We start from the raw sequence: 15,953 nt of genomic DNA, 5'->3' as shown, positions 1-15,953 counted from the left end.
TATCTGCATTTTCCTAGGGCATAAAGATGCTTAACATCTTTTCATGTCACTGTTGAATATTTGTCTATCTTTTTTGGAAAAATGTCTATTCAAGTCCTTTGCCTGTTTTTCAATTATTCGACATTTGGTGTTGAGATGTTGGAGTTCTTTATACAGTCCAATGGTAGATCTTTTGAGATATGTGATTTGCAGATGTAGTCTCACATTCTGAAGATTGAATTTTCATTTTCTTCATAGTCTTTTCACTTCCATGAAAAATATTTTACATTTTGATTGTCTATATTATCTATTGTTTCTTTTGTTGCTTCTGCATTTTTTTCAGTCATTTATAAGAACTACTTCCAAATCAAAGACCATGAAGATTTATCCCTATGTTTTCTCCTAAGTGTTCTACATTTAGCTTTTAAATGTAGGTCTTCCACTCATTTGGAGCTAATTTTTGTATATTGTGTGAGGTAGGGATCCATCTTCTTTTTTTTCCTGTGTGGATAACCAGATGTCCCAGCACGACTGATTTAAGAGACTATTCTTTGGTCCATTGAAAGGTCTTGGAACCTCTTCTTGAAAATCAATTGATTCTAGATTAACAGGTGTATTTCTGGATGCTCAGTTCTGCTTTATTGATGTATATATCTATGCCAATACAATACTGTTTTGAATATTGTAGGTTTATAGTTAAGTTTTAAAACCAGGAAGGTAAAAACTACAAATTTGTTTTTCATTTTCAATATTGTTTGAATATTTGTGCTTCTTACAATATCATATGCATTTTAGGATAAACTTTTACATTTCTGCAAAAAAATGCTGCTGAGATATTGTTAGTATTGCATTGAATGTAGTTTTCTGTGCACAAGTCTTGAACCTCCTTGAGTAAAATTGTTCCTAATATATTGTGTAAGATTTTTACATCTAGTAGTTCCCATCATGGCTCAGTGGTTAATGTATCTGACTAGGAACCATCAGGTTGCAGGTTTGATCCCTGGCCTTGCTCAGTGGGTTAAGGATCTGGCATTGCTGTGAGCTGTGGTGTAGGTCGCAGACACAGCTCAGATCCTGCATTGCTGTGGCTCTGGTATAGGCCGGTGGCTACAGCCCCGATTAGACCCCCAGCCTGGGAACCTCCATATGCTTCAGGAGCATCCCTAGAAAAGGCAGAAAGACAAACAAACAAACAAAAAAAAAACAAAAAGATTTTTACATGTATATTCATAAGAGATATTTATCTATATTTTTTATGTGATATCTTTCTCTGGCTTTGTTTCCTGGGTAATGGTGGGTTCTTAGAATTATTTAGGTAGTGTTTCTTCCTCCTTTGCTTTTTGGAAGAGTTGACAAAGAATTCATGTTAATTCTTCCTTAAATGGTTAGTAGGATTCTGATCTGGGCTTTTCACTTTGGGAAGTTTTGGTTCCTCATTCAATCTTCTTAATAGTTATAGGTCTGTTCAAACTTTCTGACTTTCTGTGTCTTCTTCAGTTACTTTTGTAATTTTGTGTGTCTGTAGGAATTTCATCTAGGTTATTGTTTGGAGCTTGTCCCTGCCTATCAATAACTAATGATGTTATTGGAATGACCCTGGTGGTTCTGTTATTGAACCAAACTTGGGCCTGCTTACCCTCTCTCAGTAAAGCCAATCTACTGACACAGGGTTGTGGTGAAGGAAAGTATAACATTTATTTCAAGGTGCCAGACAAGAGGTTCAGGACAGCTAATGCTCAAAACACCTGAGCTCTACTGTGGGCTTCAGGGAAACATTTTTACAGGCAAGGTGAAGGAGGGGAGTCTCAGGGTATATGACTGGCTTATTCACAATTATCTAGTTGATGGTGAGATAACAAGCTGTCATATCAATCCTCAGGCTCCAGTAAGTCTGTGGGATACTGTCCTCATGGTCATCAAGTGGTTAACTTCTTCCATTTTGGGGGGTTTTCAACGTATATAAGGCAACTCAGGAAATGTGCATCAGATACTGTTATCTAGGTTCTTCAGAGAGGAACTAAAGCAGGAGACATGGGGGACGGGTCCGTTATACCATAGGGTCCTGCTCAATTTTAGTTCTTATTATGATTGCAAGACTCCTTTCAGCAATAAACATCATGAAACTTTTGAAAAAGTTTATAATACCTGGAAAGTACACAGCACACTTGGGGCCGTACCACATGGGGAGAAAGAGAGAGAGAGATAGGGAGAGAGAGAGAGGGAATGAGAACATGGGTCAGGGTCTGCTTTATTGAGGTGTATAGAGGGGGCATTGAGCTCACTCTTTGTTACTGCATTTATAACACAAAAGCCAGAATTGAAACTGTGTGAAGAGTTAAAACTAGGTAGCCTAAACTGTCAGCTGTTGAAATTAATGAAGACCTCTAAAACAAAGGAGTTTTAGTAGGTGGAAGTCCTGTATATTTATCTAGTTCTCCTGATGACAATGTATTTATTTTCTTTGAAGCAGGTGCCTAAAGATTAAGTCAAGCACTGGCATTATGAACGAACAAACAAACAAACAAACAAAAAACTGTCAGGGATTACATTAGTTAGCAAAATTTTTCACAATTTTGAATAATTCTTTGTAAATTCATGTTGTACATGTTATTGAACTCAAGTTTGGCTACCTGCCATTCAGAAGCCAGTAACTGAGAGGCAAATGTTGGTAGAAAGGAAATGATGCTTTAATCAGAAAGCCAGCAATATGGGGAGAAAGCAGGCTTGTTCTGCCAAAACTAGCTCCCAAGATTCTGCTCAGCCATGGCAGTTTTTAAAAGGAAAAAGAGGAAAAATTTCAGTGAGTCACGGTAGAATGTCAATCTCTGCATGATTTTCCATTATGTCCAGGCTGATTGACTCCTCCTGTTTTTCTTCAGATGTTATCTTGTCTGTGTGGGCTGGGGGTAGAGCACTAGTCATTCTTTACTTATTTCTTCATTCCTCCTCCTCTCCCTCCCTTCCCCCTCCTCCTTCTTGTTCTTCTTCTTGCTTTTTAGATCTGCATCTGTGGCATATCTAAGTTCCCAGGTTAGGGGTCAAATTGGTACTGTAGCTTCCAGCCAACCACAGCCATAGCAATGCAGGATCTGAGCCTTGTCTGTGACCCACACCACAGCTCAAGGCAATGCCAGATCTTTAACCCACCAAATGAGGCCAGGGATAAAACCCACATCCTCATGGATACTGGTCAGGTTTGCTACCACTGAGCCACACTGGGAACTCCTCCTACTTCTTTTAATCTAGGAAAAGAATCAACAGGTTAGAAAAGGGACTATGTGCATTCAGTAGAGCACAAATCAGGAGTTAGGTTAAATGTTACCTGGAATGGATGGGCAATGGGATTGTAACTGTGCAGCACAGGGAAATGTGTATGATTGGGTTACGTTGTTGTAAAACAGAACTTGCTGAAACATTGTAAATCAACTATATTTTAATAATAATAAAATAAACCTAAAAAATGTTTAAGGGAGATAGAAATAGGCAAATATGCAAGAGGCAAAGAGCTGCTTACAAATCCTCACTGTTAGATATCATTCCATTTCTATGGGATTAGGGATGAAGGCCCATCTTCTGTAACTTCTCCATGCGGACATAGGGTGCCATATTCTTAAAGTGGGGGATGTTGACATGGGTTTGTAGCATCTCTTTGCTGACCATCTTAGTTGTTTGCTTATTATGTGGGCAGAGCAAGATACAATTATTCTGATGCTCACAAAGATATAGATTATTATGAGCAATAACGTTAATCCCATTCTCTTGAGGACAGTTCTTGGAGTTATACTAGCTATAGATTCAATACAGCTCAAGATGGAACAGCCTATGTCATGGCTACAGTCTGGTCATCATCCAGGTAGCTTTTCCCCCCTGGTGACAGTTAGTGTCTTGTGAAACAATTCATAAATGTGCCTTGAACACTAAAAGATTCTGCGACTCTATTGTCCTAATTGTTAACTGCTTGATCCTGCTCTTTTGTGACTTATGGAAGCCTGGGAGACTTCAGCTTTTCTATAAACAAGAGGCAGGAGACATGGAAGGGGCTTCATACTTGGTGGTGGTGAGGGCCGCAGAGTTCCACTTGGTTTCATACATGTGTATATACCATTATTATGTATAACAAATATTATGTGTAAAATTATGGCATTACTTGGTACACATAATAACATTTTGCATAATATTTTGTATATAATATGTATAGTTTTGGGAGTTCCTGCAGTGGTGAACTTGACTAGTATCCATGAGGACATGGTTTGATTCCTGGCCTAGCTCAGTGGGTTAAGGATCTGGTGTTGCTGTGAGCCATGATGTAGGTTACAGACACAGCTCAGATCCCATGTTGCTATGGCTGTGGCATAGGCCAGCAGCTACAGCTCCAGTTTGACCCCTAGGCTGGGAACTTCCATATGCCATGGGTGTGACCCTAAAAACTAAAAAAGGTATAATATATGGTTATATTATGTAAGCCTTACCATCAGTTACAGAAACATTAAGCACTATGACACACCTTATCTTTTTAGCTACTTTTTCTTTTGGCTGCATCCATGTCATGCAGAAGTTCATGTGCCAGGTATCAAACATACACCAGAGCATTAACCCAACGCACAGCAGTGACAATGCTGGGTCCTTAACCACTAGACCACCAAGGAACTCTTTGTTTTTAGCTGCTTTTGATTGTCTACTATTTTCACTCTTTCTAAATAAGCTTGTAAAATTGTCATTGAACCAGATTTAACTGTCATTATACCATAATTTTTATTATGTGAATGAAATTGAGGCAGATATTACAAGGATGGTTGTAATATAATTAAAAAGGTTTACTATAAAAATGGTATTATAATAACGCCCACAGTCACAATTACTAATCCAACTCCCTTACATGACTCCCACAACACACAGAGCTGTCACTGAAGGTGCAGGAGCAAGGATACGAGAATATCACCTTGATTCAGAATCAGACAAAGATGCTGCTCACCTGGGATACAGTGCATGAATCTGGTGACCCAGGTAATGACTGAATAGGGGGAGGGTCACTGAAGCTTCACAGTGGGACAAGATGCCCAAAGATGTGACAAATAGAGAATTGAAGCTTAAATGGAAATATGGGCTGCAGAGAGTCAAAGGAAAATGTCATGTCCATGAATGATTGTTGAAAAAAGAGTTTTCCAGACTCAGAGCAGGGTGAAGAAAAGACAAGTTTATTGAGGGAAGAAATGCTGTTAACATAGCTAGCCAACTTCCTGCCAATCAGGGAGAACGGATTCTGGGACTATGGTCATTTCTATTTTCATACCCCAGAGGCAAAAGATAAGAGGAGAGGTCTTATCATACACCTGTTGACCTGCTGATTTCTTGGGGAAAGATCTGATATTTTGATATGCTTGCTGGCTTGTTGGGGGCATATATTGCCCCATAGGGGTGGGGTGAGGAGTGGGCCACATACCTTTCCTAGTGGAGGACAGGAAGGAGTAGGCCAGGTTGCTGGGGTAGGGGAGGGCCTCAGGAATGTTGTAACAATTCCAGTGAGAGTGGTGGGATGATAAGATTCTGGTAATTTTTATCTCAGCCAGAGGTTGAGATAAAACTCAAAGTTTTATCTCCTTGGATTGAAGTCCCATAGGGAAAAACTATCTGAAGAAGGTGTACTGTTGAGGACCCTGAGATACTAACATTAGTCTCATCGTGCAGGCCCTGCTGTGGCGGGCCTTCTGTCCACTCCAGGGATGGGAAAGTTTCTGGCTAAGGCCCCGCTGGTCCTGGATACTGTGGAACAAGCAGCTTTGAATGAGACACATAAAGGCGTGCTACAGGAAATCTATCATGATCTGCTATCAGAGGTCATCTCTGCCTTTATCAGCAACAAGGACCCTCAGAACCTCAGGCACCCGGTCACCTTTATCTTCCAACATGTGAGTCATGGTGGGATTGAGCTGTGGGTATGCAAGAGGGCATGAGTCCTGCACACAGTCTTGGGCTTCAGGCAGCTCCCCCATGGGTTCACAATCTCCCCAGGAAACACCTGAAAAAGCAAGCTTGGGGTGAGCATTTCTGAACATCAGAACCATGAGCTCACACCCACTTCCTGTTCCTACAGTCAGTCATCCCTGGTCCAAGAGAGAAAGTGTTCTGCGTCTTCTGGGAGCATGGCCAGAATGGAAGTGGTCATTGGGCCACCAGTGGCTGCAGGATGGTGGGCACCAAAGACAACAGCACCATCTGCCAGTGCACCCACCTCAGCAGCTTTGCCATCCTCATGGCTCACTACAAAGTACAGGTGAGAGCCCTGAGAGGGACTGAATTCAGTGTCTACTATTGTGTAACAAATCCCCACACATGTTGCAGCTATATAACCAAATTTATTATCTTGAAGCTTCTTCAAGTCAACAAATAGGCATGGTGTAGATGGGCTGTCTTTTCAGGATTCTAGAAGTCTTAAAAGTCTCTCCTCTAAGGCTTGGAGTCCTCCTCTAAGCTCCCTGATTTCTGGCAGAATTAAGTTCCTTGTGGTGGGAGGACTGTCTCTTCTCTTGCTATCAGCAGGGGACCAGACTCAGCTCCTAGGGGCTGCCTGGATTCCTTCCCATGTGGTGCTCTCTATCCATAGACCAGCAGGAGAAACTCCCTCATATCGAAATTCTCTCAACCTTTGAATCATTTTCTCCAGGAGGAGCCAAGATCTTTTAAGGACTCATCCGATTAGGTCAGGCCACCTAGGATAAACTCCTCTCTTGAAGTCAATTGATAGAGGACTTGAATTCCATCTGCAAAGTCTCTTCACAGCAGCACCTAGATTGGTATTTTATTGAAAGCATGGGAGAAGATGGGGTGGGTCATATTTGCCAATTAGAATTCTTCTTACTGAAGGGGTCTTCAGGAGAAGGGTGCTTAGGGGCTGCAGAAAGGAAGACTTGGTGATAGCAGAGGTTAGAGGGGCTGAGTGAGTACAGATGGGTCAGAGTAAGTTTTTATCTCCTGCCCTGGTCAGATGAGCTAGTTATTTCTCTGGATCATCAAAACATACTCACTCAGGTGACCTCAGTTAATGGGTATTTACTTTAGCGTCTACATGAAAACAAACATGGAAAGGATCCTAGCCAAAGGGCCAGACCTCATAGTAGCTCTCAGGAGTTTGAGCAGTTCTCCAAGGCTGTGTTTCATCTTGCCATGTTTCTAGATAACACAATATTACTAATTTTATTTGTATACTGTTTTATATTTATTGGAGAGTTAAAATATCCATGTTTCATAATTCAAACAGGAGAGGTAACATTGATGATTCTCCATTGCATCCCTAACGCTGTTCACCTACTTCCTCTTGCCTCTGCAAACGAATATCAATTTTTCCTATATTTTTCTATGAGTATTTTATATCTATAAAATAAACATGTGTATTTGTTCTTGATCTCCCCCTTTTTTTTCACTCACACAGTGGCATTATTAACTGTTGTTCATTTTGTGTTTTTATTTATTACATCTGAGAGATCACTCTATTTCCATCCACAAAGAGATTCTTCCATCCTTTTAATGGACACATTGCCTTCTGTTAGGTGAATGTACCATAAATTACATGTCAAAACTCCTCCTAATGGTCATTTTGTTTCTGGGCATTTGCTAATATGAATAACATTGCAATGATTTAGACATCCTTCATTATTCTCATGTTTGAGTATACATTTAGGATGTTTAGTGGGTAAAATTAATAACTGTGTATTAGTAGATATTTCTATTTTCCAACATAAAGAGGCTGTATCTCTGACCATTCCCTCCAGCATTATATAAATGTGTGTGTGTGACTCCTCACACCTTCACCACAAGGTATTATCAAATTTTTGTATCATTACTCATCTGAAAGATTGGAGCTACAGCTCTGATTCCACCCCTAGCCTGGGAACCTCCATATGCCACAGGAGCAGCCCTAAAAAGGGCAAAAAGACAAAAAAAATTAAATGGATTCGTGGGGCTATTTTTATGGTACAGAAATTAGATCTTTGTTGTTACATAAAAAACATCAAGATTTTGTATGCATCAAAATCATCTGCAGGTTTTGCTGTTTATTTTTTGATATTTTATTCAGAAAAATTTTCAAATTAACAGTTATGTTCCAAAATAAGAACAGTGTAAATAATATCCAGTTTCTCTTTATCCAGATGCACTTAGTTTGAATATTTACCTGAATTTTCTTGATCATTTGAATCCTCCCTCTCCTTCCCACTCTCTTTCTCTTAGTTACATGGAAATGGAATTGGTGGATGTCTTTTTCATTTCTCCATAGACTTAGAATTATTTGCAAAAGAGGTAGGGAAATGTGAATTTAAGCCACCGCTACTGTCAACGTGTAGTAGTTTTACTCCTTTAACAAAGGATCCAGTTCTAAATCTGTAAGGATTAGTGACCAACCAGGAACAAGTATTGCAGGGATGAGATGAGTGGAGTCCATGCTGGGGAGCTGAATACCTAGACATCCAGTCTCCACATACAGACAACAGCACATGATGGGGATGAAGGATGGTGCTCCGCATGGAGCCTCATGACTCTATGAACCTCTCATGGTGACCTGTAATGTTAGTCATGTACAAAAGTCTACAGGAAAGTAAACCCTTGTGAGTTGCAGGGTGTGGTCTTGACTGGAGACCATCTTATCCTTCAAATCCTCCAGAAAAATAAATAATCACTTCAGATTCCATAAAACTCTAACATTCTAAACCTGAAGGAAGTTACCCGTAAGCAACACAAATTTACCTGGATCCTTCATTCCTGATTATTCTTTGCCAAAAAATAAAAATAAAAATGGTGGAAGGGATATTACCCAAGAGCAGGAGAGTGTGACTGTGATCTCCTTTCTGCTGGTTTCCAGAAGGATTCTGCACTGACTGTGATCAGCTACGTGGGGCTGAGCCTCTCTCTGCTGTGCCTTCTCCTGGCGGTGCTCACCTTCCTGTTCTGCAAAGCCATTCACAATACAAGCACCTCACTCCACCTGCAGCTCTCCATTTGCCTCTTCCTGGCCCACTTGCTCTTCCTAACAGCCATCGACAGAACTGAGATCAAGGTACTTATACTGCCCCAAAATGCCACTGCCCTGCCCCAGGGGATGGTGAATTCTTGAAGTCATGCTGCCTTTGACCCCTTAAGAAAATGGCCTGGGTTCTAGGTAAGGTTAGATGGGTAAGTAGCCAACTTCACAGTGACACACACAATTAGAAGACAAACACTCCCTTGACAACCCCTTCATATATATCAGCATTCCCCAGTGGCAAGGTGTAGAAGAGGTTCTGACAGTCCCTCCTCGCAATATCTTACTGCTCCCCCAGGTGCTGTGTAGCATCATTGCAGGTGCCTTACACTATCTCTACCTGGCCTCCTTCACCTGGATGCTGCTGGAGGGCCTGCACCTCTTCCTCACTGCACGCAACCTGATTGTGGTCAACTACTCCAGTGTGAACAAGTTCATGAAGAAGCTCATGTTCCCTGTGGGCTATGGAGTCCCGGCTGTGATTGTGACCATATCTGCAGCATCCCAGCCTTATCTTTATGGAACACCCACCAGGTAAAGGCAAATTTCCACTCTCTTTGTCTTCTCCAGCACAACCATGATATTATTTATAGAAGCAACATAGCATTTCACCATGCCAGAGCATAATACATAGAAAGATGAAAAGTAATAATCCCTAATATATAGAAGAAATGAAAAGTAATAATCCCTGGAGCATCTTTCTGGTGAAAGATGACAGTAATTAAAAAGAATGCCTTTGATCTCTGTGCTTGAAATAGCAAAGATGAAATCAAAGGAAGTACTTAGGACATCATTTAGAACAATCTAACTTGTTTCTTTATCCTAATTCTGTAAGATTTTCATTTCTAACAGTAGAGCTGATTAAAGTGATCAAAGTAATAGATTGTACCATAGTGGAGATTTATATGGTACTTACTTTGTGCCAGACACTATTTTTTTTCTTTTCAGGGCTATACCCAAGGCATATGCAAGTTCCCAGGCTAGGGGTCTAATTGGAGTTGCAGTGGTTGGCCTATACCATAGCCATGGCATAGCTGTGTCAGGCCAGGGATCAAACCTGCATCCTCATGGATACTGGTCAGGTTCTTTACCTGCTGCAACACAATGGGAACTCCCACTTTTCTAACCATTTTCAGATGTGTTAATTCAGTTAATCTTCACACCAATACTATTAATCGGTTACTGTCATTTACCCTATTTTACAGGTGATTAAATTGAGACACAAATACTTTAAGTAAATGCCCAATGGTGCACAATTAGTTAAGTACCAGAGCTAGGATTTAAAATCAGGGAGTCAAGCTCCTTAGTTTGCACTCTTATATTTTCAGCTTTTAGTACTAGTTTAAATATGTTTGCATTTTTATTGTTATATAATTCATATACCATAAAATTCACCCTTTTAACATGTAATCAGTGGTTTTTAGAATACTCACAGAGTTGAGCGGCCATCACCACAATCTGATTTTAAAACATTTTCAACTCCTCAAAGAAACCTCATACACAATAACGTTCACTCCTCATTCCTGCTACCTAGTCCTCTGTCCCAACCCCTGACAACTTCTAAGAAGAACTACTTTCTGTCTCTATGGATCTGCCTATTCTGAATATTTCACACAAATGAAATCATGCATGTGGTCTTTGTGACTGGATTCTTTTACTTACGATGATGTTTTTAAGGCTCATCCAAGTTGTAGTAGCACGCATTTATTATCTATCTTTGTTGTTTCTGTTGCTGTTGTTTTGTCAATAATATTCTATTTTATGGATATACCACATTTTGTTTATCCACCTATTGGTCGATAGGCATTTAGATTGTTTTCTCTTTTTTTTTTTGGCTGTATTATTTTTCCCACTATAAACAAACATGTACACGTTTTTGTGGGGCATATGTTTTCATTTCTCCTGGGTACATATCTATAAGTAGAATTTCTGGGATCAAATGGAAAAACTATGTTTAGCATTCTGACACACCAACACCTATTTTCCAGAGCATCTGTACCATTTTACAGTTCCACCAGCAATGTATGAGGGTTTCAATTTCTCCTCATCATTGTAAACACTTATTTTCTACATTTTACTTGTAGCTATCCTAATGAGTATGGAGTGATATTTCATTGTGGTTTCAATTTACATTTTTCCCTAATGATGAATAATATTGAGCATCTTTTTACCTTATTGATCAATTGCTTGTCTTCTTTGGAGAAATAACTATTCAAATCTTTTCGCTGTTTTTAAATTGTGTTATTTGTCTTTACTGCTGAGTTGTAAGAGTTCTTAATATATTCTGAATATTAGTCCATAATCAATACATGATTTGGAAATATTTTCTCCCTATCTGTGTCTTTTCATTTTCTTTGTGATGTCCTTTAAAGCAGAAAAGTTTTAATTTTGATGATGTTAAAGTTATCTATTTTTCTCTTTTGTTGATAATGCTTGGGATGCCATATCTAAGAAACTGTTGCTTAATGCAAGGGTTTTTTTTTCTGCTAGAAGTTTTCTAGCTTTAGCTATCACAATTATGTCTATGATAGCTGGTGAGTTGATATTCATGTATGTTGTGCGATAGGGCGCTTCATTTCATTCACTTGCATGTGGATACCTGGTTTTTCCAACACCATTTTTTGAAAAGAATATTTTCCCATATTGACTTGTCTTAGCAGCCTGTTGAAGACCAACTGTCCATTCCTCCTCATTATTTAGGACAGTGTTGTTTAATTTCTACACCTTTATAAAATTTGGTTTTGGCCATTATGGATCTTTTGAGCATCCAAACCAACTTTAAAATATTTTGTGCTATTTCTGTGTAAAATGTCCTTGATAATTTGATAGGGACTGCATTGAATCTATAGATTGCCTTGAGTTGTATAGTCATTCTGACAGTATTGATTCTTCCAAACCAAGAATCATGATGTATCTTTCAATCTGTATGTGTCATCTTTGACTTCTTTCCTCAGAATCTTATTTTCAGAGTAAAGTTCTTTTGTCTCTTTAGGTGGGTTTATTTCTGGGTATTTTATTCTTTTTAATGTGATGGCAAATGGGATTGTTTCCCTAATTTCTGTTTCTGACCTTTTGTTGTTAGCATATAGAAATACAATTGATTTCTGTGTATTAATTTTGTATCCTACAACTTTGCCAAATTCAATGATGCGTTCTAACAATTTTCTGTTAGTGTCTTCAGGTTTTCTAGGTATAGTATCATGCCATCTGCAAACAGTAATAATAATTTAACTTCTTCCTTTCCAATTTGAATTCCTTTTATTTCTTTTTCTTCTCTGATCACTGTGGCTAGAACTTCCAAAACTATGTTTAATGGTAGTGACAGAGTTCACATCCTTGTCTTATTCCTGATATTAGCAGGAATTCTTTCAGCTTTTCACAATTGAGAATGATGTTAGCTCTGGGTTTGTCATATATGGCGTGTATTATGTTGAAGTAGGTTCTTTCTATGCCCACTTTCTGGAGGGTTTTATTAGAAATGGGTGTTGGATTTTGTCAAAAGCTTTTTCTGCATCTATTGAGAGGATTGTATGGTGTTTATTCTTCAGTTTGTTAATGTGGTGTATCACACTTATTAATATGCAGATATTGAAAAATCCTTGCATCCCTGGCATAAATCCTGCTTGATCATGGTGTACAATCATTTTAATGTATTGCCGGATTTGGTTTGCTAATATTTTGTTGAGGATTTTTGCATCTATGATCATCAGTGATATTAGCCTCTAATTTTCTTTGTGTGTGTGTGTGTGTGTGTGTGTGGTATTTCTGTCTGATTTGGGGATCATGGTGATGGTGGCCCCGTAGAAGGAGTTTGGGAGTGTTCCTTCCTCTGTAATTTTTTTTGGGAATAGTTTCAGAATGATAGGTATTAAGTCATCTCTAAATTTTTGATAGAATTCACTTGTGAAGCCATCTGGTCCTGGACTTTTGTTTGTTAGAAGTTTTTGTTCTTTATTTACTTTTTAGATTTTTTAAATTATTTTAATTTTTTCCATTATAGTTGGTTTATAGTGTTCTGTCAATTTTCTACTGTGAAGCAAAGTGACCCAGCCCTCTCCATATATATATACATATATATGTATGTATGTATTCTTTTTTGTTGGAAGTTTTGAAATCACAGTTTCAATTTCAGTACTTATGATTGATCTGTTCATCTTTTCTATTTTGTCTTGGTTTAGTCTTGGAAGATTGTATTTTCCAAGAATTTGTCCATTTCTTCTAGGTTTTCCATTTAATTGGCGTATGGGTGCTTTAGTAATCTCTTATGATCCTTTGTATCACTGTGATGGCTCTTGTACCTTCTCTTTTTCATTTCTAATTTTATTGATTTGAGTCCTCTCTCTTTTTTTTTTTGATGAGTCTGGCTAAAGATTTATCAATATTGCTGATCTTTTCGAAGAACCAGCTTTTCATTTCATTGATCTTTTCGATGATTTTCTTCATTTCTATTTCATTTATTTCTGCGCTGATCTTTATGATTTCTTTCCTTCTGCTAACTTTGTGTTTTGCCTGTTTTTCTCTCTGTAGTTGCTTTGGGTGTAAGATTAGATTTTTTTGTTGTTGTTGACATTTTTCTTCTTTCCTGAGGTAGGCTTGTATTTCTATAAACTTCCCTCTTAGAACTGCTTTTGCTGAATTCCATAGGTTTCGGATTGTTGTGTCTTTGTTATTACTTGCTTCTAGATATTTTTTAATGTCCTCTGATTTCTTCAGTGATCCATTGGTTGTTTAGTAGCACGTTGTTTAGTATCCACATGTTTGTGTTTTTTGCAGTTTTTTTCTTACTGATATCCAGTTGTATAGAATTGTGGTAGGAAAAGATGCTTGAAATGACTTCAATTTTCTTAAATTTACTGAGGCTTGATTTGTGGCTCAGAATGTGATCTATCCTAGAGAATGTTCTGTGTGCACTTGAGAAGAATATGTATTCTTCTGCTTTTGATGGAATGTTCTATAAATATCTTTTAAGCCAGTCTGGTCTAATGAATCATTTAGGGCCTGTGTTTCCTTGTTGACTTTCTCTTTGGGTGATCTACCCATTGCTATAGGTGGTTGTTAAAGTCCTCCAGTATTATTGTGTTGTTGTCAATTTCTCCTTTTAAAAGGTTGTTAGCAGTTGCCGTATATATTGAGGTGCTCCTATGTAGGGTGCATATATATTTACAATTGTTATATCTTCTTGGTTTGACCCTTTGATCATTATAATGTCCTTCTTTGTTTCATATAATTTCTTTAAGTTTGATTTTGTCTGATTTGAGTACTGCTACTCCAGATTTCTTTTGATTTCTGTTTGCATGGTATATTGTCTTCCATTCTCTCCCTTCCAATTTGTATGTGTCTCTGGAAATGAAGTGGGTCTAACGAAGACAGCAATATATGGGTCTTGTTTTTGTATCCATTCAGCTAGTTTATGTCTTTTGGTTGGGATATTTAATCCATTTACATTTAGGTAATTATCAATATGTATGTTTTTATTGTCATTTTATTGTTTTGGATTTTTTACTGGTCTTTTTTTCTTCCCTTTTTCTCTTGTTCTCTTCTTTTGTGGTTTGGTGTCTAACTTTAGTGTTGTATTTGGATTGCTTTTTCTTATTTGTGTGTATATCTGTTGTAGACTTTTGGTTTGCAGTTACCATGAAATTTTGATATAGGCGTCTATATGTATATATACAAGGTTGGTTTAAGTTGTTGGTCTCTTAACTGCAAATGCATCTCCATTATCCTGCATTTGTACCCTCCTCTTCTCACAATTTCTGGTTTTGGTAGGATACTTGTGTGTGAATGATTTCCTACCTTTACTATATGTATGCCTTTATTGGTGATTCTTGACATTTGTAATATTTTTCTTTCTAGTCGTGGCCTTTTCTTTTTCACCTAGAGAAGTTCCTTTAGTATTTGTTGTAAAGCTGGCTTAATGTTGGTGAATTATCTTAGCTTTTGCTTGTCTGAAAAGCTTGTCCTTCAAATCTGAATGTGTGCCTTGCTGGGTAAAGTTCTTGGTTGGAGATATTTTGCTTTCATTTCTTTAAGAATATCTTTCCACTCCCTTCTGGCCTGCAGAGTTTCTGCTGAAAAATCTGCCAATAACCTTATCGGGGTTCCCTTGTATGTTATTTGTTTCTTTTTCATAGTTGCTTTTGATATTTTCTCTTTGTCTTTAATTTTGGTCGGTTTGATTTAATATGTGTCTTGGGGTGTCCCTCCTTGGGTTTATTTTATATGGTACTCATTGTGCTTCCTGGATTTGAGTGAGTGATTCCCTTCCAATGGTAAGGAAGTTTTTGGCTATTAAATATTTTCTCTGGTCATTTCTCTCTTCTCCTTTTAGCACCCCCTATAATACCAATGTTGGTGTGATTAACATTGTCCCAGATTTCTCTTAGCCTGTCTGCATTTCTTTTCAATCTTTTTTGTCTTTTCTGTTCCACATCAGTGATTTCCACTAGTCTGTCTTCCGCCTCACTTATTTGTTCTTCTGAATCCTGTATTCTGCTGTTGGTTCCTTCCAGTGAATTTTTATTTCAGTTATTTTATTTAGCATCTCTGCTTGCTTAATCCTTAAATCTTCCATTTCTTTGCTCATTGTTTCTTATAATTTATCAATCTTTGCTTCCAGTTTATTTCCCAGATCTTGACTCATCTTTGCTATCATCAGTCTAAAGTCTTTCATGGAGGTTGGTAATCTCGAGATCAGTTAGCTTCTTTTCTTTCTTTTTATTATTTTTTTTCTGGATCACTTATCTGAGTTATCTGAGTCATAATTCTCTGCCTTTTCATTTTGTGTATATTTTTGGTGTGGTCTCCTTTTTGCAGAGAATAGTGTAGTAGCCTCTCTTCCTTCTGATGTCTGCTCCCCTTGTGGCTGAAGTTAGTACATGGGCTTGCTGCAGGTTTCCTGATGGGAGGAACTAGTTCCTACCTCTGGTAGGTGAAGATGATTCTTTTTTTTTTTTTTTTTTTTTTT

At 38.1% G+C, this 15,953-nt stretch overlaps 1 protein-coding gene across 1 annotated transcript in view; it reads left to right on the top strand.

The window, feature by feature from the left end:
* LOC110259331 (adhesion G protein-coupled receptor E2-like) overlaps nucleotides 1–15,953 on the top strand; it is a 47,988-nt gene that overhangs the window by 17,342 nt on the left and 14,693 nt on the right. Inside the window, exons 12-16 of the mRNA XM_021083633.1 lie at nucleotides 4,876–4,983; nucleotides 5,665–5,885; nucleotides 6,071–6,250; nucleotides 8,831–9,025; nucleotides 9,288–9,523. Of these exons, the coding sequence (XP_020939292.1) occupies nucleotides 4,876–4,983; nucleotides 5,665–5,885; nucleotides 6,071–6,250; nucleotides 8,831–9,025; nucleotides 9,288–9,523 (940 nt within the window). The remainder of the gene's footprint in view (nucleotides 1–4,875; nucleotides 4,984–5,664; nucleotides 5,886–6,070; nucleotides 6,251–8,830; nucleotides 9,026–9,287; nucleotides 9,524–15,953) is intronic.

The sequence above is a fragment of the Sus scrofa genome, chromosome 2 (assembly GCF_000003025.6).
Source record: "Sus scrofa isolate TJ Tabasco breed Duroc chromosome 2, Sscrofa11.1, whole genome shotgun sequence".
Taxonomy (NCBI): domain Eukaryota; kingdom Metazoa; phylum Chordata; class Mammalia; order Artiodactyla; family Suidae; genus Sus; species Sus scrofa.
Note: the sequence above shows the minus strand (reverse complement) of the source record. Positions and strands in the feature narration are given on the sequence as shown.